Consider the following 25,294-nt stretch of genomic DNA (forward strand, 5'->3'; position numbering starts at 1 on the left):
GACGTTTTGACTTTGATTAAGAACTTAGCATTTTCATATGGAATTGATTCCTATAGCTCGTGTTGATTGTATTGAATTGTTTGTGGCTAGATTTGAGACGTTCGAAAGCCGATTCGCGAGGCAAGGGCTTATTGGAGCATAGATTTGCACAGTTTGAGGTAAGTAAAACTTCTAAACTTGGTTCATAGGGTATGAATCCCTGAATTTCGTGTTATGTGATCAGTATTGAGGTGACACACATGCTGGGTGATGGGCATGTGGGTGTGCACCATAGTAATTATGACTTAGTTAATTTCGTGGGACTGTGTAATCACCTTATATGAATATTATCACTGTACTCTATGTGTTAGAGCACTTGAGCTATGAATTATGTTAGAAATCATGTTTAGGCTATGAGTTGGTACTATTGGGACCCACAATGATCGTTCTTTGTTGTTGAGATTATTTGCTTAATTTTCAGTTACGTACTCAGTCGCATTCATCATTGCATTTAATATCTCATACTTTGTATCATTTATTGTTACATCATGTATAATTGATTTGGGCTGCTTAGCATGAGTGTGGTAAGCCCGAGAGACTGGAGAGAGTGATGACTGAGTTGGGGCCTGAGAGCTATGCTGTGAGTGAGATATGTGGATTGGGTTGTATGTTTCAACAAGCCTTATGGCTATATATAAATCGGGTTGCACGCCGTAACAAGCCTTTATGGCTATATGTGGATAGGGTTGCACGCCGCAACAAGCCTTATGGCTATATGTGGATCGAGTTGCATGCCGCAAAATGCCTTATGGCTATATGTGGATCGGGTTACACACCACAATAGGCCTTATGGCTATATGTGGATCGGGCTGCACGCCGCAGCAGGTACCGTACATTGCTGAGTGACTAAGTATGACGAGCGAGAACTGAGACAGTTAGATTGTGTCCTATGAGAATGTGAGTACTTATTGTTTTCATTGTGTTGCATCACATACAGTATTCATATTGGCATATAGATATAGAGATGTCATATTCCTCATATCAGTCACACTTGGCATATTTTATCTGTGTTGAACTTAACTGGGAAACCTGGAAGCATGTCTATAATTTCTGTATTGTTAAACATCGTATTTTTGCTGTATTAGTTGAGCTCATCACTGCTTTCAGCCCAAAGGTTAGACTTGTTACTTATTGATTTGGTTTTACTCACGCTACACCCTGCACTTTGTGTGCAGATCCAGGTATTTCCGAGCATGGTGGTTGCTAATCATGGAGTTTTGCTCGTTCGGAGATCATTGAGGTAGCTGCTTTGGTGTCAGCAGACCTTGTTTCTCCTCCTCTATCTCTTAGTTTTACTTATGTTGTCTACCTTTCAAGATGGTGTTTCAGTCTATGTTATTTTATAGATACTCATGTACTCAGTGACACCCGAATTTTGGGAAAATTATATTCGAGTCGCAATTATTTATATCGGCTATTTTGAGTGTTATTACTGTTAAACTTGCTTCATCTTATTTTAAATACAAATGCCTAGTTATATTGTGAATGGCGGCTTGCCTAGTTCTATGATAGGCACCATCACAACATGTCGAGTTTTGGATCATGACAAGTTGGTATCAGAGCCTTGGTTACATTGGTTTCACTAGTCATGAGCAGGTTTAGTAGAGTCTTGCGGATCGGTACGAAGATGTCTATACTTATCTTCGAGAGGCTGCCGAACCCTTAGGAAGACTTCAATTCCTTATATTCTTGTCTTGCTAATTTGTTGATTCTGGGAAACAAACATCTGTTATTCTATTCACTCACACATGGTGAGGACACGTGCTACCGGAATGGGCGAACGTCCAGCAGTACCACCAACTAGGGCCATGAGAGTCCGAAGCCACGGTAGAGGTCGAGGTGCAGCTCTTACAATAGCTAGAGCAGCACCTGTAGACCCACTAGTTGCTCTAGCTTCGGAGCAGGTTCCGGTGTGGTTGAGCCAGTGGGACAAGCTTAGGCATCACTTGTGCCTATCGTGATTCCAGGCCTTCAGGAGGCTTTGGACCATATATTGACTATTTGCACTAGCCTTGCTCAGGTTGTTTCAGTTCCGGCCATAACAGCCACTTCCTAGGACAGGGGAGGTGCTCAGACCCACCGCCCGTACTCTATAGCAGCTGGTGCAGGGACTCCAGACACCGGGGATACTACCAGCCCAGCCGGTTGTAGTTGGTCTGGACCAGGTGGGGATGAGTCTGAGGATGCTCAAGACTTCTTGGATAGGTGCCAACGGATTCTTCACACGATGGGTATTCTGGAGACTAGTGGGGTCTCATTTACTACTTTCCAGCTGACGGGGGCAACCTTTAGGTGGTGGGAGGCCTATGAGAGGAGCATGTCAGTCGATGCTGCACCACTTTCATGGCATAAGTTCTCTGTTATCTTCTGGGAGAAGTTTGTGCCACCGACCCGTAGGGAGGAGTTGCATAGGCAGTTTGAGTAGCTACGCCAGGAGGGCATGTTTATGACCCAGTACGAGATGAGATTTTCAAAGTTGGCTCGTCACGTAGTTTGGTTGGTTTCCACTGAGAGAGAGAGGATTATGAGGTTCATTGATAGCCTCAGCTATCAGTTGCATTTTGGTATGACTCGAGAGAATACATCAAGTTCGAGGTTCGATGAGGTGGTTGATATTGCTTGGCGGCTAGAGTTGGTCCGTAGTTACGAGCGTGAGGAGAGGGGGGCTAAGAGGCCTCGTGCTTCGGGTGGTTTTAGCGGTGTTCCTTCTGGGGGGGGGGAGTCCTACCACATCAAGGGTCATCCTCATAGGCCCGCTCAGATGGCTCACCAGGTTCATCGCAGTGCATAAGCTAGACATGGTTCATACATTGCTCGCCTGGGGCAGTCATCTCTCAGTGCTCTCCCAGCTCATAGTTCATCTCGTGCTCCTTTTGTTTAGGGTTCATCTGCACCAGGTTCTTCTAGCAGTTATCCTGATTCTCAGAGTCCGATTCAGTCACCACCACCATTGACGGATAGGGGTTGCCACGAGTGTGGGGAGCTTGGTCATATCAGGAAGGATTGTCCCCATCTCCTGGGAGGTCCAGTTCAGTAGAGGGGTAGGTCTACGACTTCTGCACCTGTCACATCACCACCCGCATAGCCAACTCAGGGTGGGGCTCAAGCAAGTAGATGTCTCCCTAGAGGGAGAGGTCGATCAGGTGGCGGTCAGGCTCGATTCTATGCTATTCCTGCCAGGCCACATGCCGTTGCTTCAGACACAATGATCACAGGTATTGTCTCAGTATGCTGCAGGGATGCTTTTATATTATTTGACCCGGGTTCCACTTATTCGTATGTATCATCATATTTTGCTCGTTATTTGGATATGCCCCGTGAGTCCTTAGTTTCACTTGTTCATGTATCTACACCGGTGGGCGATACTATTATGGTGGACCATGTGTTTAGGTTGTGTGTAGTGACTATTGGGGGATTGGAGACTAAAGTTGACCTCTTATTACTTAGTATGGTTGATTTCGACGTGATTTTGGTTATGGATTGGTTGTCTCCATGTCATGCTATTCTGGATTGTCATGCTAAGTCCGTGACATTGGCGATGCGGGGTAGCCAAGGATCGAGTGGAGAGTTTCTCTAAATTATGTTCCCAGCAGGGTGATTTCATAGTTGAAGGCCCAACGGATGGTTGGGAAGGGGTGTCTATCATATTTGGCCTTTGTGAGGGATGTTGGTGCTGATACTCCTACTATTGATTCTATCCCGATAGTGCGAGACTTTTTAGATGTGTTTCCTGTAGACCTGTCGGGCATGCCATCAGACAGGAATATTGATTTTGGTATTGACTTGATGTCGGGCACTCAACCCATTTATATTCCTATATATCGTATGGCACCAGCTGAGTTGACGGAATTGAAAGAGAAACTTCAGGAGCTCCTTGATAAGGGGTTTATTCGGCCTAGTGTGTCGCCTTGGGGTGCACCAGTTCTATTTGTAAAGAAGAAGGATGGTACTGTGTGGATGAGCATCAATTATAGGCAGTTGGACAAAGTTACAATCAAGAGCAAGTATCCTTTGCAGCGCATTGATGATCTATTTGACCAGCTTTAGTGAGCGAGGGTATTCTCTAAGATCGATTTGAGGTCTGGGTATCAGTAGTTGAAGATTCGGGACTCAGATATTCTGAAGACGACATTCAAGACTTGCTACTGTCACTATGAGTTCTTTGTGATATGTTTTGGGCTGACCAATGCCCCAGCAGCATTCATGCATCTGATGAACAATGTATTTCAACCATATCTTGATTCTTTGTCATAGTATTCATTGATGATATCCTCATGTACTCACGTGGCAGAAGGAGCATGCCCAACATTTGAGGATTGTACTACAGAGGTTAAGGGAGAAGAAGATTTATGCCAAGTTCTCCAAGTGTGAGTTTTGGCTTAGTTAGTTGGTATTCTTTGGGAACGTGGTGTCCAGTGAGGGGATTAAGGTTGATCCAAAGAAGATAGAGAAATCTCAGAGTTGGCCCAATTCGTCTTCAGCTACTGAGATTCGGAGCTTTCTTGGCTTGGATAGGCATTATCGTCGCTTTGTACAAGGTTTCTCATCCATTGCAGCGCCTTTGACCAGGTTAACCCAGAAGGGTGCTCCATTCAGGTGGTCGGATGAGTGTGAATAGAGCTTTTAGAAGATCAAGACTACCTTGACCACAACTCCAGTTCTAGTTTTGCCTTCAGCGTCAGATTCTTACATAATGTATTGTGATGCTTCTCAGATTGGTATTGGGTGTGTCTTGATGTAGGAGGGTAGAGTGATTGCTTATGCTTCGTGCCAGTTAAAGCCTCATGAGAAGAAATACCATGTTCATGATTTAGAGTTGGCATCCATCGTTCATGCATTGAATATTTGGAGGCATTATATTTATCGTGTGTCTTGTGAGGTACTTATGGATCTTCAGAGTCTCCAACACTTGTTCGAACAAATGGATCTAAATTTGAGGCAGCGGAGATTGTTGGAGCTGCTAAAGGACTATGATATTACCATTTTGTGTCGTCCCGGGAAGGCCAATGTGGTGGCCGATGATTTGGGTAGAAAGGCGGTGAGTATGGGTAGCCTTGCATTCATTCATATTGGTAAGAGACCGCTTGCATCAGATGTTCAGGCCTTGGCCAACTAGTTCGTAAGATTAGATGTTTCGAAGCCTAGTCGGGTTCTAGATTGTGTGGTTTCTTGGTCTTCCTTATCTGATTGCATCAGAGAGCGTCGATATGATGATCCCCATTGGCTTGTCCTTAAGGGCACGTTTCAGCACAGGTATGCCAAGGATGTTACTATTGGGTCGAATTTGTGTGCCCAATGTGGATAGGCTACGTTTGTTGATTCTTGAGGAGGTCCACAGTTCGCGGTATTCCATTCATCTAGGTTTCGCAAAGATGTATCAGGACTTGAGGCAACACTATTGGCGGAGGAGGATGCAGAAAGACAAAGTGGGGTTTGTAGTTAGGTGCCTAAATTATCGGCAGGTGAAGTATGAGAATCAGAGACCGAGCGGATTGCCTCCAAGGCTTGATATTCTGTAGTGTAAATGGGAGCGTATCACCATGGACTTCGTACTTAGGCTCCCATGGACTTCGAGGAAGTTTGATGCTATTTGGGTGATTATGGATCGGTTGACCAAGTCTGCGCATTTCATTCAAATTGGGGTTACTTATTCTTCAAAGTGGTTGGCTGAGATCTACATCCGCAAGATTGTTAGCCTTCACGATGAATCGGTGTCCATCATTTTAGATCAGGGCACGCAGTTTTAGAGAGCAGTACAGCGAGAGTTAGGCACACAGGTTGAGTTGAGTACAACATTCCACCCTTAGATGGACGTACAATCCGAGCGCACTATACAAATATTGGAGGACATGCTACGCATTTGTGTCATAGATTCGGGAGCTTTTGGGATCCGTTTCGACCGCTTGTCGAGTTTTCTTACAACAACAACTACCAATCGAGCATTCAGATGGCTCCGTGTGAGGCTTTTTATGAGAGACAGTGCCGGTCTCTGGTGGGTTGGTTTGATCCAGGAGAGGGAACGCTATTGGGTACTGACTTAGTTTAGGATGCTTTGTACAAGGTTAAATTGATTCAGGATCAGCTTCGCACGGCGCAATCTAGAGAGAAGAGTTATGCCGATTGAAAGGTTCGCGGTGTTGCTTACATGGTGAGGGAGAAAATACTACACAAGGTTTCACCCATGAAGGGTGTTATGTGGTTCGTGAAGAAGGGCAAGTTGAGCCCTCGGTACATTGGTCCGTATGAGGTGCTTGAGAGGATTGGAGAGGTGGCTTACAAGCTTGCATTGCCGCCTAGTCTATTGAGTGTTCATCCAGTGTTTCATGTTTCTATGCTCCAAAAATATGTCGGCGATCTGTCTCATGTTTTGGATTTCAGCACGGTTCAGTTGTATGGTGCTTTGACTTATGATGTGGAGCCAGTGGCCATTGTAGACCGGCATGTTCAAAAATTGAGGTCAAAGAACATAACTTTAGTGAAGGTGCAATAAGGAGGTCAACCAGTCAAGGAGGCTACTTGGGAGACCGAGCGAGAGATGCGAAGCAGATATCCATGTCGATTTGAGACTCCAGGTATGATTCTAAACCCGTTCGAGGACGAATAATTATTTAAGAGGTGGAGGATGTAATGACCCGGCCGGTCGTTTTGAGTGTTATAGCCCTGTCCCCCTATTTACTGCTTATTCATTGCTCAATTGCTGTTATGTGACTTGACGGGGTGGTTGGTTTGGTTCCAAGGATGTTTTGAAATTAATTGGGACATTTAGTTCCAAAGTTGGACGCTTAAGTTGAAAGAGTTGATCGGATGTTGAATTATATGTAAGTGACTCCGAAATGGAGTTTTGATGGTTCCGATAGCCTCGTAAGGTGATTTTGGTCTTAGGAGTGTGTCTAGATATCGATTTAGAGGTCCATAGTTGATTTCGGCTTGAAATAGCGAAAGTGGAAAAATTAGAAGTTTGAAAAGTTGAGAAGTTTGACCGATAATTGGCTTTGGGGTTACCAAGCTCGGATTTTGGTTCAAAAAGTTAGAATAGGTCTATTATGTCAATTATGAATTGTGTGCAAAATTTGAGGTCCATCGGAGTTGATTTGATATGTTTCGGCATCGATTGTAGAAGTTGGAATTTCTTAATTTACATTAGGCTTGAATTGGGGCGCGATTCGTATTTTTGATGTTGTTTGATGTGATTTGAGGCCTCGACTAAGTTCATATTGTGTGTTAGGACTTGTTGGTATATTTGGTTGAGGTCCCGGGGGCCTCGGGTGAATTTTGGATGGTTAACAGATCAACATTAGAACTTAAGGCATGGCTGAGGAGTTCTGGACTGGTGTGATCGCACCTTCGAAGGTCATGTCATAGGTGCGAGGCCACTAAAGCGAATGGTGCATCGTAGAAGCGAGTTTGGCTAGTCTATTGATGGGTCGCAGGTGCGAGGAGTATGTCGCATCTGCGAGCCTGCAGATGCGTGTTTGGTTCCGTAGAAGCGAAGGGTGAGCAGGAGTTGGAAGTCCGGAGAAGCGATTCTTGTTGCGCAGGAGCGAGTCCGCAGATGCGGGATTTGGACCGCGAAAGCGGTGGAGAGGAGTTTAAGTGACTTGCACATGCAGAAATTTGTCCGCAGAGGCGTTATCGCAGAAGCGAAGAAATGGCTCGCAGAAGCGAAAAGCCTGGGCAGTGTTTAAATTCAAGGGTTCCGAGGTTTTAATCATTTTTTGAGTTTACAAGCTCGGACTAAGGCGGTTTTGGAGAGGGATTTCGAGTGATTTCTTGAGGTAAGTCACTTTTGATCATTTTTATGCAATAATATTGATTACCCATTGAATTTCCCACCTAGTTTATGTGTTTTGAAGATGGAATTTTGGGAGTTTCGGGATAGGGATTGGAGAGTTAAATTTGGGGATTTGAGTGACGATTTGGTGTCGGAATTTGGTAAATTTGGTAAGTTTGGACTCGTGGTTGAACGGGTGTTTGGATTTTGTAACCTTTGTTGGATTCTGAGATGTGGACTCAGGATTGACTTTTGAGTTAACTTTTTGACTTTTGATTAAGAACTTAGCACTTCCATATGGAATTGATTCCTATAGATCGTGTTGATTATAAAGAGTTGTTTGTGGCTAGATTTGAGACGTTCGGAGGCCGATTCGCGAGCCAAGGGCTTATTGTAGAGATTTGAATAGTTTGAGGTAAGTAACACTTCTAAACTTGGTTCTGAGGGTACAAATCCCTGAATTTCGTGTTATGTGATCAGTGTTGAAGTGACACACATGCTGGGTGACGTGCGTATGGGCGTGCACCGTAGTAATTATGACTTAGTCGATTTTGTGGGACTGTGTAGTTACCTTATATGAATATTATCACTGTACTCTATGTGTTAGAGCACTTGAGCTGTGAATTATGTTAAAAATCATGTTTAAGTGATGACCTGGTACTACTTGGACGCACAATGGTCTTTCTTTGCTGTTGAGATTATTTGATTAATTTGCAGTTATGTACTCAGTCGCATTCATCATTGCATTTCATATCTCAGTCTCTAAATCATTTAGTGTTACATCATGTATCATTGATTTGGGCTGCTTAGCATGAGTGTGGTGATCCCGAGAGACTGGAGAGATTAATTACTGAGTTGGGGCCTGAGAGCCATGCTTTGAGTGAGATATGTGAATCGGGTTGCCTGCCACAACAAGCCTTATGGCTATATGTGGATAGGGTTGCACGACGCAACAAGCCTTATGGCTATATGTGGATCGGGTTGCACGCCGCGACAAGACTTATGGCTATATGTGGATAGGGTTGCACGTCGCAACAAGCCTTATGGCTATATGTGGATCGGGTTGCACTCCACAACAAGCCTTCTTGATATGTGTGGATCAGGTTGCTCGCCGCAACAAGCCTTATGACTATATGTGGACCAGGCTGCACGCCGCAGCAGGTACTGTACAGTGTTGAGTGACTGAGGATGACGAGCGAGAATTAAGACAGTCAGATTGAGTGCTCCTAGAGTGTGAGTACTTGGGGTTTTCATTGTGTTGCATCACATACGATATTCATATTGGCATATAGATATAGAGATGTCATATTCCTCATATCAGTCACACTTGGCATATTTTACCTGTGTTGAATTTAACTGTTAAACCTGGAAGCATGTCTACATTTTTTGTATTGTTAAACTTCGCATTTTTGTTATATTGGTTAAGCTCATCACTACTTTCATCCCAAAGGTTAGACTTGTTACTTATTGAGTTGGTTGTACTCACGCTACACCCTGTACTTCGTTTGTAGATCCAGGTGTTTCCGGTCATGGTGGTTGCTGATCTTAGAGTTTTGCTCGTTCGGAGATCATCGAGGTAGCTGCTTTGGCGTCCGCAAACCTTGACTATCCTCCTTTATCTCTTAGTTTTACTTATGTTGTCTACCTTTCAAGATGGTATTTCAAACTATGTTATTGTATAGATACTCATGTACTCAGTGACACCCGGATTTTGGAAAAATTGTATTAGAGTCACAGTTGTTTATATCGACAATTTATTAGAGTTATTACTGCTAAACTTGCTTCATCTTATTTTAAATACAAAATGCCTAGTTTTATTGTAAACGCCGGCTTGCCTACTTATGTGATAGATGCCATCATGACATGTCGAGTTTTGGGTCGTGACACTATCAGAACAATCAAAACCCAATTCCCAATCCATTTACATAAAAGTGAAACCTTGGTCAACTCTTCCTACTTAAAGATTCTAATACGACAATTATTCTTCCAAATCAATCCTGAACCGCTCGAAAAGCAAAACCAACCATACACTAAAGTCATAATACATAATATGAAGATACTCAATGCCTCAAACCACCGAATGGAACGCTAAATCTCAAAACGATCGGTTGGGTCATTACATGTCGTTACATGTTGTTACAATAGATGATAATAATCTTGAATATCTCGTCATTACAAGAATGTCTCTGGCCAGAAAAGGGTTATTGAAAAGTTTTCATCTTTGTCTTATGGCCTGTATTTGACAAGAATGAGTGCAATTGAGGTACATTCTATCATAAATCAAAAGGTTTGCTGATTCCAATACTTTTGTACATTGGCATGATCGATTGAGACATTCTAGATCAATTATGATGATATAAAATATAGAAAACTCAAATGGGCATCCATTAAATAATTTAAAGATTCTTTCAAATAATGAATATTTTTGCACTTCTTGCTATCAAGGCAAGTTAGTTATTAGACCATTACCAACAAAGGTTGGGATTGAGTCCCCTGCGATTTTGGAACGTATACAAGGGGATATTTGTGGACCTATTCACCCATCTAGTGGGTCACTTAGATATTTTATGGTCTTAATAGATGTATCTTCTAGATGGTCTCATGTGTGCCTATTGCCATCTTGCAACATGGTGTTTGCAAAATTAATGGAATGAATAATTTGATTACACGAAAAATTTCCAATCATCCAATTAATTCTATTCGACTTGATAATGCTACTGAGTTTTCATCCCAAGCATTTAATGATTATTTCTTATCAATTGGGATAAAAGTGTAACATCCCGTAGCTCATGTTCATACTTAAAATGGTCTTGCAGAGTCTTTGATTAAACATTTGTAATTGATAGCAAGACCGTTACTCATGAAAACAAGGTTGCCCACTTTTGTTTGGGGTCATGCAATTTTGCAAGCAGCAATGCTAGTTTGTCTTAAACCGACAAGTTATCATAAATATTCCCCATTGCAATTAGTTTTAGGTCATGAACCTAATATATCTCATTTAAGAATTTTTGGATGCGCCGTATATGTACCTGTAGCACAGCCATATCGCACCAAGATGGGTCCCCAAAGAAGGTTAGGCATATATGTTGGGTTTGAATCGCCCTCCATTATTCGCAACCTTAAAACATTAACAGGAGATTTGTTCACTGCGCGATTTGTAGATTATCGATTCGATGAGATATTTTCCCCAAAATTAGGGGGAGAAAATGGTGAGACCTAACAGGAAATTTTGTGGAAAACTCCATCATTGTCTCATCTTGATCCACGTGCCTCTATTTTTGAAAAAAAGGTGCAAAAGATTATCTACTTGCAGAAAATAGCAAATCAAATGCCAAATGCATTTACGGATCTGAAAAGGATAACAAAATCATATATCCCTGTAGAGAATGTTCTAATAATATAATATCGTATCTACAGGGATTAGAGTTAAACGGTATTTTCGTAGTTTATAGCTTGGTTGCTATCCAAGATGATCAACAGTTGAGAATTATGTGATTAAAACTAAAATTAACTAAGAATATAGAGCTAATTGACAATGACAATCGCAACGAAAATAAGTAAGGAGGATATCAATGGGAGAAAATAGGAGTTGTTTGGATAGGTGCAAGATAAATGTCTGGGATTTAACTCTAGTTAATTCACTTCTAATGTTCAAGTGAGTCTCTCGAATTCACTCAATTATTAGTTCAAACGTTTAGTAGAAACTCCTCTCTCGATTAAGTCTCAACCTCACAATTTGAACCAATTTAAACTCGGTGAAGATATGCACAACTTCGTAGTGGATTGGTCTTTAGGAGAACCTCTGTCGATTGTCCTCCTAGCTAGATTTGATCAACAATTCAACTAGCCTCTCTCGATTACTAAGAAGAATTTATGAATTCAACCAACAAGATAATGCAAAGATATCACAAGTTATGCCTCTCTCGATTACATGCACAAGTGAATATAGATGCAACTATATAAAACATCCAAAACAATTCAATGCATAAAAACTAGAGTTATAATCCACAAACAAATATCAAGACACCAAATCCATCAAACCCTAAAGAGAACTACTCCATGGATATGGAGTAATTCATCACAAATATAAAGAAAAACATAAAACGATCCAAACTATTATCTTGAGTGAGGATTGAATCATGAATCCCTTGTGCTTTCGCTTCTCCACCTTCTCTCTAGCCTCCTTAGGTCTTAGATGTGTCAAAATTCTATAAAATAATATTTTTACATGTATTTATACTAAGTAGTGTCGGGCCTAGATGAAAACACCTTTTGCTGTGCGAATTAGGATAAGTGAAGATTTTGACTACTTATTAGCGCCCTTTAGCTTTCGTTTTAGTCCAAAAGCGTTTAATTGTGTTCCCGAAAATTGATGCAATGTGCTTCATTGTAGGAATATTGGAAGATGAGCCCCGAGATAAAATCCAACTCAAGAAGGAATAATCTGAACTCAAGGACAAAAAAGACACAAAAGCTCATAAGTGCGGACCACAGAATATCATCTGTGACTGCAGGTTGTGAAGAAAAACCCATCAGAGATTGGTACAAAGTGCGGTCCACACATGAATTGTGCGGCCGCAGAAGCTGGGTTATAGCAAAGTTCAGAGAACTTGCTTTTAAAGTCTACCAAAAGCACGGACCGTGCAATTATTGTGCGGCCGCAGAAGAAGAGCTGTGTGATCGCAGTTACAATTGTACCGACCATAGAAGAGCAAGGTGCGGCCGCACTTACTATTCTGCGGACCGCAGAAAGAATGCAGTGCGACCGCAAATTCAGAATTATACGGCTGCAGACTTTCTATCCTATCAAGCTGAATAAAAGTGCGGACCTCACATGGAAATGTGCGGCCGCAGAACCTCTGAAAGGGTATTTTTGTCCAAAATTTCTAGCCTTGTATAAATAGAAAAGTTTCACTTTTTTAGGTTAACTTTTGACATCAACTGCTACAGTAGATGGTTCCTTTTACTCTTTTTAGTAGTTTTTGCAATTTTAAGCTTTTTAGACATAGAGTTTATCCATTTAATTAGTAATATGGGTTTAATTATCATTTCTTTCTCCTATTTCTTCCATTTTAAGTATGAGTAGCTAGATTTTCACTAGGATTGTGACCCAACCCTTGTATGTAAACTTAATGGGTGTTTGATTTATTGCTTGTTTATGGTTGGGTGTTTATTATTTAGCCTTGTTCTTGCTTTGATTTGAAGAATTAATGGTTGCAAACATTAGTTCATGCCTATTTGACTTGGTCTCTTCTTGAGAAAGAGAGAGTTAGTCTAGGAAAACTCAGCTAGCAAAAAATTGGGTCAATCGAGAGATTGATAATCCCAATTAAAGGGTTGACTCTAGAGATAGTAAAACCCGACTTGAGATTTTTATCAATCATTTTATTCAATACCCATTTGTTCTTGAGAAAGCCAAATTGGGCAAAATCACTCTCTGACCAAGAGGTATTGAGTGGGTAACCAAGTGTTGATAGTTATAATACACCCCAACCAATAAAATAAGTTTTAAAGTTTACAACCCGTTAGGCAAACACCTAGGTGAAGGTCACAGGCTTAGGCCTTATACAACATTTGAAAAACAACAAAAATGATCTTCTAGTTTTATTTCTTAAATTGCAATTGTAGTTTAGATTAAACTTTAAAACAACCAATTATTGCGGAAGTGCAAATTTAGATATACAAACTCACCCGCTAAGATATATACTACTAACTCCCATACATATAGCTCCTAGCAAAATTTGACCCCAACTCTTGTTGGGTATTACTATTGCATCGACCGTTTTCATAATCTGGAATAGAGGAGTGAAATTGGACGAGATAATATTTTGGCGCCATTGTCGGGGAGATAAAGAAATGGTGTTAGCTATATATTTGGGTATGTTTTTGGCATATCTTCTTTTCCTTCCTTGTTACTAACGTGTGAGTATTGTAGGTGCAATAATGGCAAACAACGAGCTCGAAAACATAGCCGTGGGGGGATGTGGATGTTGAGGATGATCAAATGGATGAGGTCCCATTTGAACCTCAAGCCAATAGACGAGGCCGGCTGCCTCAAGACAATGTACCCGCTCCACCCCTGTCTCCACCTCGAGCGGCTCTACACCGGGTGTTGCCGAATGAAGGGTATGCAATTGCTATAGTCCCTCCCCGTGTTAAGGCGGGCAACTTCCAAATAACCAACGTGATACTCACTTTGCTCGAGCAACGAGGGTTCTTCATCGGTGCACCGGGTCAAAATGCATATAAGCATTTGAAGGTGTTCGTAGATACGTGTTGGGGGAGCAAACAAATAAATGTCTCCGAGGATGCTTTGAGGCTAAGGCTTTTTCCCTTGTCTCTATTAGGGAAAGCTTTAGATTGGTTGGAACGGTTACCAAATCATTCCATTCATACTTGGGATGAATAAGCGGAGAAATTTATCTCTAAGTAATTCTCTCTCGGGCATATGGTTATTCTTCGAGATGAAATTCTAGCATTCAAGCAAGAGCCCAATGAACTATTATACGAGATATGGGAAAGATATAGAACAATGGTGAAAGAGTGCCCCAACAATGATATTACGGAGAACATGATTCAACAAACTTTCTATCAGGGGATCAATACAACCAACCAATGTGTAGTGAATCAACTTGCTGGTGGGAACTTCATGACTACGCCTTATGCGGAGGCATGTCATATTTTGGATGAGATGGCGATACTTCATCGGTGCGGCAATCTAGAACCAATGTTCAACAAGTTGACCCCAATGTTATTCTTCTTCATAAAGAGTTACATGACTATGGACAAGCCATAGCCGAGTTGACAACCACCATGAACCAATTGGCAAAGGCTCAACTTCAACAAGTGCAAAACCCGAGGCAAGTCAATGTTATGGAGGGAGTCAATATGATGGTGAACAAGTGAAGAACAAGAAGTCCACAAGTGCAACTAAGAGTGGACAATTTTGTGCAAGATGATAGTGGATTTGATCAAGGTGATTCTTACAATGACCAAGAAGAAGATGTCCAATATGTGAACAATTTTCAAGGGCAAAGAAACAACTTCCAAGGCCCTAGTCAACAATACTAGAGACCTTGAAACAATCAACGCAATTGGAATTCTCAAAATCAACGTAATTGGAGTGGTAGAAACAATCAAGGCAATTCGAATAATAACAATCAAGGCAATTAGAGTGGAAGCAATAGCCAAGGTAATTGGCATAACAATAATAACCAAGGCAATTAGGGAGTCAACAACCAATGCGGGTGGAAAAACAATCAAGGAAATCGGGGGTCGGGTTTTCAAAGGCCCCCGATGTCTTAACAACCGAGCAACCCACCTCCTTATCCTTACCATGGTCCTAGTTCATCCAAAAATGAAATGGGTCGTATTGAGAACATGTTCAAACAAATTATGGACAAGAATGGCGATTCTGATGCCCAACTTGTTTCACACAACACATCGATCCGCAATCTAGAGGTACAAATGGGTCAAATCTCTCAAGCATTACATTCTCATCCTAAGGGGCACTACCAAGTGATACGGTGGTGAACCCGAAGGGTGAAAACAATACGGGGCATGCCATAGCCATTACTACAAGAAGTGGAAGAGGTGGGAATGCACCCATCTCGAGTCAAAGGCAGCTGGTGGATGATGAGCAAGTGGTAGAAGAAGAGGAGATCCCGACCAATATAGTGTAAGAAAATAATGAAGTGCGGCCTGATATTGATGACGCGGTGGAAGAGACCCAAGAGGATGTGAACCCGTCTAGGGATCATGTGATTGACATACCGGAACCGGTAGTGCAAAAGGCTAAGGCACCATTGCCTATGCCACCTCCTCCCTATCCTCAAAGGCTTGCCAAGAAAAATGGCGAGAATCAATTCAAAAAGTTAATTGATATAATGCAGAGTCTCTCAATAAATATGACATTAGTTGAATCCTTAGAGAAAATACCCGATTATGCCAAATTTATGAAGGACTTGGTGACAAAGAAGCGGTCGATGAATTTTGAAACTATCAAAATCACTCGCCAAGTGAGTGCAGTTATTCATTTAATGGCTCCTAAGTTGGAAGATCCTGGTGCTTTCACAATCCCTTGTACCATTGGACGTGCTGAGTTTGCAAAAGCTCTTTGTGATATTGGGAAAAGTATCAATTTAATGCCCTATTCAGTTTTCAAGACATTGAAAATTGGGCAACCAAGACCCACATCTATGAGATTACAAATGGTCGATCGTACAATAAAGAGACCATTGGGGGTGATTGAAGATGTATTGGTTCTAGTTGACAAGTTCATTCTCCTGACGGATTTTGTTATTATTGATTGTGAAGTGGACTATGAGGTGCCGATTTTTCTTGGTAGACCTTTCCTTGCTACGGGAAGGATCTTGTTGATGTGCAAGCCAGAGAACTCACTTTTTGGGTGGGTGATGAAAAGGTGGTGTTCCATGTGTGCAAATCTATGAGGCAACCGAATAGCAATGAAGTTTGTTCTTTCGTGGACTTGGTGACCGATGTGATTATTGATGATACAAGTGCAACGATTAATGTGGGTGATATGTTGGAGGCCGTATTGCTCAATTTTGATGATGACGAGATGGATGGCTTCATGGAATGTGTTAATTCTTTGCAAGGAATGGGGTAGTACAACTATGCACCCCCGAAACTTTCCTTGGATCTTGAGAATAGGAAAACCCCTCCTACAAAGCCTTCAATTGAAGAGCCTCCTATCTTGGAGTTGAAGCCATTGCCTCCACATCTCAGGTATGAATTCCTTGGGCCTTGTTCTACTTTACCAGTTATTCTTTCCTCTTGTTTGACTAACATGCAGGTTGACTCGACATTGGCGGTGCTCCACAAGAGGAAGAAAGCTATTGGGTGGACTTTGGCGGATATTCGGGGAATAAGCCCCGCATTTGCATGCACAAGACTAACTTAGAGAAAGATTCCAAACCCTCCATTGAACATCAAAAGAGACTCAATGAAGCCATGCAAGACGTGGTCAAAAGGAGATCATCAAGTGGTTAGATGTCGAGGTTGCCTACCCCATTTCTGATAGTTCGTGGACTTCTCTGGTGCAATGTGTTCCAAATAAGGGGGGCATAACTATGGTCACAAATTATAAGAACGAGTTGAATCCAACAAGAACGGTGACCGGATGGAGAGTGTGTATGGACTACCGGAAGCTAAACAAACTCACAAGGAAAGACCATTTCCCACTCCCCTTTCTTGACCAAATGCTTGATAGGTTGGCCGGCCGTGCTTTCTATTACTTTCTAGATATATATTCGGGCTATAACCAAATACTTATTGCCCCGAAAGATCAAGAGAAAACAACTTTCACTTGTCCCTATGGCACTTTCGCTTTCAAGCGGATGCCATTTAGTTTATGCAATGCACTGGCAACTTTTCAACGGGGTATAATGGCGATCTTTACAGATATGGTTGAGGACTACATTGAAGTCTTCATGGATGACTTTTCGGTAGTCGGGGATTCCTTTGATGATTGCTTGGCAAATTTGGATAAAGTATTGGCAAGGTATGAAGAAACGAACTTGGTGTTGAATTGGGAGAAATGTCATTTCATGGTCGAGGAGGGCATTGTCCTTGGCCACAAAATTTCAAAGAAAGGCATTGAGGTCTACAAGGCGAAGATAGAGGTGATTTCTAAATTTCCACCTCTAACATCAGTAAATGGCGTGAGAAGTTTCTTGGGTCACGCGGGGTTCTACCGGCACTTCATACAAGATTTTTCCAAAGTGGTGAACCCCTTGTGTAAGCTTTTAGAGAAATATGCTAAATTTCACTTCAATGATGATTTCATGAGAGCCTTTGAATTGCAAAAGTTTAAGTTGACTACTACTCCCATTATCACCACTGTAATTGGAGTATTCCTTTTCAGCTCATGTGCGATGCTAGTGATGTAGTGGTTGGAGCAGTTTTGGGGCAACGTATCAACAAGATTTTTCATCTGGTCTACTATGCTAGTAAGACCATGAATGATGCCCAAGTGAATTACACCGTTACAGAGAAAGAGCTCCTTGCCATTGTGTTTGCAATTGAGAAGTTCCGCCCGTACGTGATGAGTGCAAAGGTTATTGTTCATATGGACCATGCGACACTTCGTTATCTTATGAGCAAGAAAGATTTAAAAGCTATGTTGATGAGATGGGTGCTATTGTTGCAAGAATTTGATATTGACATTCAAGATCGATAAGGGAGTGAAAATCAAGTGGCGGACCACTTGTCTCATTTTGGAGGAGGAGGGGAGGCCACATGATGGCCTTGAAATCAATGACTCCTTCCCCGATGAGCAACTCTTGGCCATTTCAATGAAGGAGGTGACATGGTTCTCCGATTTAGCAAACTTCCTTGTGTGTGGAATCATCCCGGATGAGTTCTCTTAAAATTAAAGGAAGAAGCTCAAATGAGATTGTCAAGATTATTATTGGGATGAGCCTTACCTCTTCCGGATTTGCACGGATGGGATAATTAGAAGATGTGTACCAAATGAAGAGAAAAATATTATTCTTGAGGCTTGCCATTCTTCGCCTTATGGTGGTCACCATGGCGGAGCAAGAACAATGGTTAAAGTGTTAAGTTGTGGTTTCTATTAGCCCACTCTCTACAAAGATGCAAGTGATATGGTGAAAAGATGTGATGAATGTCAACGAGCTGGTGGAATCTCGAAGAAGAATGAAATGCCTCTCACTACCATTTTGGAGATCAATATCTTTGATGTGTGGGGTATTGACTTCATGGGACCTTTTGTGAGTTCTTGTGAAAATACCTACATTCTTGTCGCAGTTGATTATGTGTCTAAATGGGTTAAGGTCGTTGCTCTACCCAACAATAAAGCGAGGAGTGTGGTGGCGTTCTTGAAGAAGAATATTTTCACAAGATTTGGTACTCTGCGGGCTATCATAAGCGATGGGGGGTCGCATTTTTGCAACAAGGATTTTGACACTTTGCTTAGCAAGTATGGTATCACTCATAAAGTTACGACTCCCTATCATCCTCAAGATAGCGGTCAAGTGGAAGTCTCCAACCAGGAGATAAAGAGTATCTTGTCCAAAATAGTAAATGCTAACCGGACGGATCTGTCAAAGAATCTTGATGATGCATTATGGGCTTATCGGACTGCTTTCAAAACTCCTATCGGGATGTCTTCATACCGGTTGGTGTTTGTCAAAGCTTGTCATATTCCGGTGGAACTTGAGCACAAAGCTATGTGGGCTTTAAAGAAGTTGAATCTTGATTGAGATGCAGCCGCTAACTTGCGGGTTGCATATTTGAATGAATTGGATGAGTTTCGATACCATGCATATGCAAGTTCGTCCTTGAAAAAAGAGAGAATGAAGTACCTTCATGACAAATACATCCGAAATAAGGAGTTCAAGGTGGGTGATCTTGTTTTGTTGTTCAACTTACGATTGAAGATGTTTCCCGGAAAGCTGAAATCCAAATGGAGTGGTCCTTTTGAAATTGTGGGTGTGACACCTTTTGGTGCATTGGACTTGAAGAAAAAAATGATGAGGTATTCCGTGTCAATGGTCACTCGATGAAGCATTATTTAGGACAAGCTAATGATGGCCACGTGGTGGCAGTTATTCATTTGAAGTGATGGTAATCTGTGTCGTGCCGCGACTTTAAATCAGGCGCTTCTTGGGAGGCAACCCATGTTTTCTTTTTCTTTTTCTTTTCTTCTTTTGTAGATAGGTGTTATTTTGTGCTAACTGTATTTGAAGTGTGTTGCAAAAATGAGTGTGCTTTACAGGAACTGTGCTAAAAAAATTGGCTAAGTGTGGAAAAAGTGCGGACCGCACAATTAGGAGTGCTATAGCAGAAAGCAACTGCGACTTGGAAAGCAAAAATGCAAACTCTCTGAAGTTTGGTCTGTCAGAGAAATGGCCAATCTGTGGCCGTACATCAAATTTTGCGCTCCGCAACCAAAATCTATGGTCGTACCACAAATTGTGCGGACCGCAGATCAACAAAGGCTATTGAGCCTCCAGGTAACAGAGTGCGGACCGTAGAAGAAATTCTGCGGCCGCACTCCTCCTTTGTTCACCAAGTCTGCCCGCAAGTATAAATAGTAGCCTAAGGCTACTGTAGTAAGTTTTTCCCTCTATGAGCACTCTAAATTCTAAATCTTGGAATTCATCTGTTCAATCATCTGCCGCACTCTATCCACATCTGTGATCATTTAGTTGCACTCCTTCATATCTGGTATACTTCAATTACACATAGAATTTTTCAATTTTTTTAGTTTAATCTGCAATTTGTTTTAGGTAGTTTAGGCCATTTGTCAATAGATTTCAATTTTACTACCATGTGGGATTTGATCTGTAATGGGTCAATTGCTAATTGCTTTATGGGAACTGGCTAAATTGATTGGCATGCTTAATTGTTAATATCTTGTTGAATATGTGCAAAACTTTAAAACCCTAGAAGTCTGATCGATTTGGTTTTAAAATCTGCAGCCGCACAAGAAATTGTGTGGTCTGCAGAAGTAGAGAATAGGGTTTTTTGGTCAAGCATGATTCTGCGGCCGCACTTCAAATTGTGCGGACTGCAAAAATTCCACCGTAGTCACAGAAAACTGTGTGCAGCCACATAACATGCCAATCTCTGTAATCAGAGAGTTGGCACTTTTGGGAAATCTAATGTGCGGCCGCAAACATAATTGTGCGGACCGCACTTCAATCCTGCGGTTGAACTCAAAATTGTGCGGACCGCAGTTCCATTTCTGCGTCGCAAGTTCAAATTATATGGTCCGTCCAACCCAGTCTGCGGTCGCACTTGTAATTAAGCGGGAGGCACTTCTCCACCATGGAAATATATTCTCAACTATGTTTTACTGTCTGTTTGCAATTGAACTACAACTGACTGATGTTGTTGCTTGTTACAAAAAATGGTTAGATCTCATGGCCGCAGTGATACTTCAAAGGGGAGGGGTGAACCTTCCAAAGGTCGAGGAAAAAGCACTTTCCCCTCTCCCTCCAGAAGATAATCACCAAGAAAGCTACAGCAGGCTGAGGAAGATAGCCCAAGCCCTCCGAATATAGTTCATATGCCCCATATCAGGAAACATCGAAGGGCGACTGTCATGCCCTGAACCTAGGAGCGAGACAAGCACCCGGTGCCTTACCTAACCTGGCGTACCAAATTGTGACTAAGGGACTCTGAACATATAATTTCATACTTTGGCCATGGGGCCACCTTGCAAGACAATTTGTGAAGCAAAATATAAAACTGAATGGAAACTAGCGCTAACTAAACATCAATATAAAGCTAGGCCGACAAGGCCATCATAGCTACTACAGCTGACAAACCATCAAATATACATACCAGGCCTACAAACCCAACATACTGCACTAACCAACAGGATATGTCTACAAGCCTCTACTGATAGATGTATTGTGATCGGAACAGGGCCCCGACCTACCCATATTATATATATAAATACATACATAAGATGCACACAAAAACCTAGACCCGATAACTCCGAAGGATGTGGAGCTTACCGATCAGGCTAAACTCTGGAAACACCTACTGAGGAGGTCTACTCGTCTGTCTATCTGAACCTGCATGCATGAAATGCAGCGTCCCCGGAAAAGGGATGTCAGTACGAAATAATGTACCGAGTATGTAAGGCAATAACATAACTGAAAATTGAAACTGAACTGATAATATAATAACTGGAAGTAACTGGAAGTCAAAGATGATCTGGAGATATACTTACCTGCTGATAGTGACTAAACTCCTTCAATATAGTAAGTAAAATAATTGTACGGCCTTATAAGGCTCGGTATATATAACTGCTCTGCCATAGTAGGCTCGCTCATAGGCGCTCGGCCATACTAGGCTATGTATCTCGACCATGCTGGGCTCGCTCATAGGCGCTCGGCCACAGTAGGCTCGGTATATAACTTTCCATCTGATCAGAGGTTGCCCAATAGGGGCCTGCCCATCGATTATAGCTCGATGGTAATGAAAATACTGTAATACTGTATATATAGGCTTGCTGCTCTCTTGACTGGAAGAAGACAATACTAAAATTGAATATAGAGTCTCGATAAGGAATAATATTGTAACTTATGAGACTAGAATAGTGTGAATAAATTCATGAATATGAACTTCTCTTTTTGTCTCATTACTAACACATGTAGCTACGAGATCATGCCAAAATGAAGGAAGGCTTAGCCTTAACATACCTTATCACAATCTTTCCAATCACCAATTTGAACTCACCTCTTCGCACCTTAATCTACAAGAATGATAATAATACTATCGTTAAGTTATGAAAGTTACAACTATCGCACAACGAACGACAAACTTATTTTGTATTAAAACGGGCAGCATCTCCCCTATAATCCTTACTTCCTCCAAATTCAAGATAACACCAACAATGCAAGAACAGAACAATGAAAACATATATACATCATTTTCCAGCCCTATATACACCATCAAATACTACAAAACAGCCCAACACACCCAAATCTCTTCATACACAAAACGACCACCGTAGTAGTGTCAAACGACCCGAAAATGTTATGACGAAAGACCAGCCAACCACCCTACATTTATATGGTTTTTTTACACTCCCTTCCTCCTCCAAAACACCACAAAACAGTAGTAAAACACACAGCCCAACAGCAACACAAAACAGTCCACAAAACAGTCCGCTACAAGTGAATAACTCGAACTCACGGCTTCCGATCACCGTCCCGTGAGTTCTTACAAGTATAGAACGACTTACCATGAATTTACAGAAGAAAAACTGGATGAAAGAGAGCAGTAAACTCACCTTATTTGTTGGATAACTCAGCTCCTATCTTGGTTCTTCAAACTCTAGGTTTTACCTCCAATTAGAACTTGAAAGGGAGAGAAAATCAATTAGGGTTTGTGGGAAATTTTTGGGAGGATTCTTTGCAGAGCTTATGTCTGGTTATTATGCTCTATTTTAAGTCTAATATATGAAGAAAATAGGCCTTTAAAAGGCCTCCTTGGACGACCCGAAATGGCCCATTTTTGGGCTTTCATTTAAGCAAGTAGGTGACACACCTACTTGTCACCTAGCAGCTTGCGCAGTATCGCAAAAATGCCCATATCTCATTACTCCGATGTTATATTGACAAACGGTTTAATGAATTGGAAAATAGACTCATAGATCTTTAATTTTATGGGTGGAACAACCCATAACTCTAAGTATATTGGGAGAAAATTGCAGTTACATTTGACCCAAAGTTTCAGTAAAACTTATGAGTGTAACTTGTGATGACTTTCATCGACTTTTGTTCCACAACTCGCTTGACATTAAAACATAACACACGGATGTTATACGACTAATATAAATCATAACATAATCTCTTTATCATGTTAATCACCCTAGTCTCACCCCAAAGGTACATGTTATAACATTCCCAACTTGTCGACTTTCGACGAAACATTGTTTTATACAATTGCTTTAGCTTCTGAACTGTCCAACCCTCTTTGTACATATTGTTCATGATCTTCAATATTTGTAACCTCATAGGTAACATGATTAACTTACTTTATATACTTTTAAATATTATCTCATTTTTGGTCCTACATTAGTTTGCTTACGACGCATTTTTACGTACAAAAATATAGAGTGTAACAGCGACTCAGTGCAAGAGCAGCCTGCAATCCAATCACAGCCACATGGAAGGTATAACCTTCGATACGAGCCTTCCTCCTCACATAGCACTTCCGAGGGTTTGGAGAGTGCAAGTCAGGCTTCAGAGCCCTCTTCTACACCATTCCCTAAGGCACCAATAGCTACTGTTGATGATATTCTAGAAGATGGACGAGGGGGTGATACTACAGTTGCCGGCCTCGAGAGGTCGTAAAAGAAAGAAGTCCAAAAGGACCATTTTGTGAGTCTAGCTGCCTTCACCAGCTTTCGTGGGTGGTGGCCGGTGAGATCGCTCACTCATGAGCGATAGTTCCAGCTGAAAGATCTTGACAAGTACAATCCAGAAGTGTTGAGATAGTTCCGAGAGAGGAAGGGATGGATGTGGTTCACCCAATCGGTTGTGGACACCAAGGAGTATTTGGTCTGAGAATTCTATGCCAATGTGGCACATATTAAGAAAGGGACCAAAGTTACAAAAGTGAGAAATCTGAAGGTGTGGTTCGACCAACACACACTGAAATCCTACTTGGGGTTTGAGGACGTTGAGCCGGCACAGTACTTGGAGAAGCTGGCGATGGGTGATGCAGCTCGCCCATGGCTAGCTGGGCTTCTTGTAACCCTGAGGCCACCACCACCATGGATCACTGCAGGGGTTCCTATTCAGCAGAACACTCTAAATTTCAAAGCGAAGGGATGGCAGACCTTCGTATGTAGCAGACTAGACCCGTACCAGAATGAGACAAACTTACCTATTCCATGGGTAGTTCTAGTCGCCTCTATTATGGTCGGGTACCTAATCAATATGGGTGCCATTGTGTCGGCCAACATGTTAGTGGTATCAAGAGCAGCCTGCAGTCCAATCACAGCCACAACAGCCACAGGGAAGGTATCAACTCTGGGACAAGCCTTCCTCCTCACATAGCACTTCCGAGGGTTTGGAGAGTGCAAGTCAGGCTTCAGAGCCCTGTTTTACACCTGTCCCTGAGGCACCAGCAGCTACTATTGACGATATTCTAGACGATGGCCGAGGGGGTGATACTACAGTTGCCGGCCTTGAGAAGTCGAAGAAGAAAGAGGTATGGGAGGACCGTTTTGTGAGTCTAGATACCTTCACCAGCTTCCGTGGGTGGTGGCCGGTGAGATCGCTCACTCTTGAGCGACAGTTCCAACTTAAAGTTCTTGACAAGTACAATATAGAAGTGTTGAAATAGTTCCGGGAGAGGAAGGGGTGGATGTGGTTCACCCAATCGATTGTGGACACCAAGGAGTATTTGGTCCGGGAGTTCTATGCTAATGTGGTACATATTAAGAAAGGGACCTAAATTACAAAAGTGAGAAATCTGAAGGTGTGGTTCGACCAACACACACTGAAGTCCCATTTAGGGTTTTAGGACGTTGAGGCGGCACAGTACTTGGAGAAGCTGGTGATGGGTGACGCAGCTCGCCCATGGCAAGCTGAGCTTCTTACAGCCCCAGGGCCACCACCACCATGGATTACTGCAGGGGTTTCTATTCAGCGGAACATCCTAAATTTCGAGGCGAAGGGATGGCAGACCTTCGTATGCAGCAGACTAGACCCATGCCAGAACAAGACAAACTTACCTATTCCACGGGCAGTTCTAGTCGCCTCTATTATAGCCGGGTACCCAATCAATGTGGGTGTCGTGATATCGGCCAACATGTCAGTGATCGCCAGGCAACATGATACTTCCTACACGTATCCCAACCCCCTCACGGAGTACCTTACGGATGCATGGGTAGAGCCTAGAGATTTTGACACGAAGGTTCGGGCAAAGAATCCCTTCTCTTGGTATTCTCTAATGGATCCAAAGAACCCG

At 42.1% G+C, this 25,294-nt stretch overlaps 1 protein-coding gene across 1 annotated transcript; it reads left to right on the forward strand.

The window, feature by feature from the left end:
* Positions 1-15,717: 15,717 nt before the first annotated feature.
* Positions 15,718-16,733, forward strand: LOC138908956 (uncharacterized). Its single transcript, XM_070199788.1, has 2 exons — positions 15,718-16,137; positions 16,626-16,733. Exons 1-2 carry the CDS (start codon positions 15,718-15,720, stop codon positions 16,731-16,733), a joined length of 528 nt encoding a protein of 175 aa, XP_070055889.1.
* The last annotated feature ends 8,561 nt before the right edge of the window (positions 16,734-25,294 follow it).

The sequence above is a fragment of the Nicotiana tomentosiformis genome, chromosome 1 (assembly GCF_000390325.3).
Source record: "Nicotiana tomentosiformis chromosome 1, ASM39032v3, whole genome shotgun sequence".
Taxonomy (NCBI): Eukaryota; Viridiplantae; Streptophyta; class Magnoliopsida; order Solanales; family Solanaceae; genus Nicotiana; species Nicotiana tomentosiformis.

What these genes read in the sequence shown, in the direction of transcription:
- LOC138908956 (XM_070199788.1), top strand. Translation starts at nt 15,718, where the DNA reads ATGACATTAGTTGAATCCTTAGAGAAAATACCCGATTATGCCAAATTT. An exon ending in ATTGTGAAGTGGACTATGAG is followed by an intron (nt 16,138 to 16,625) that starts GTGCCGATTTTT and finishes ACTAACATGCAG; the next exon opens with GTTGACTCGACATTGGCGGT.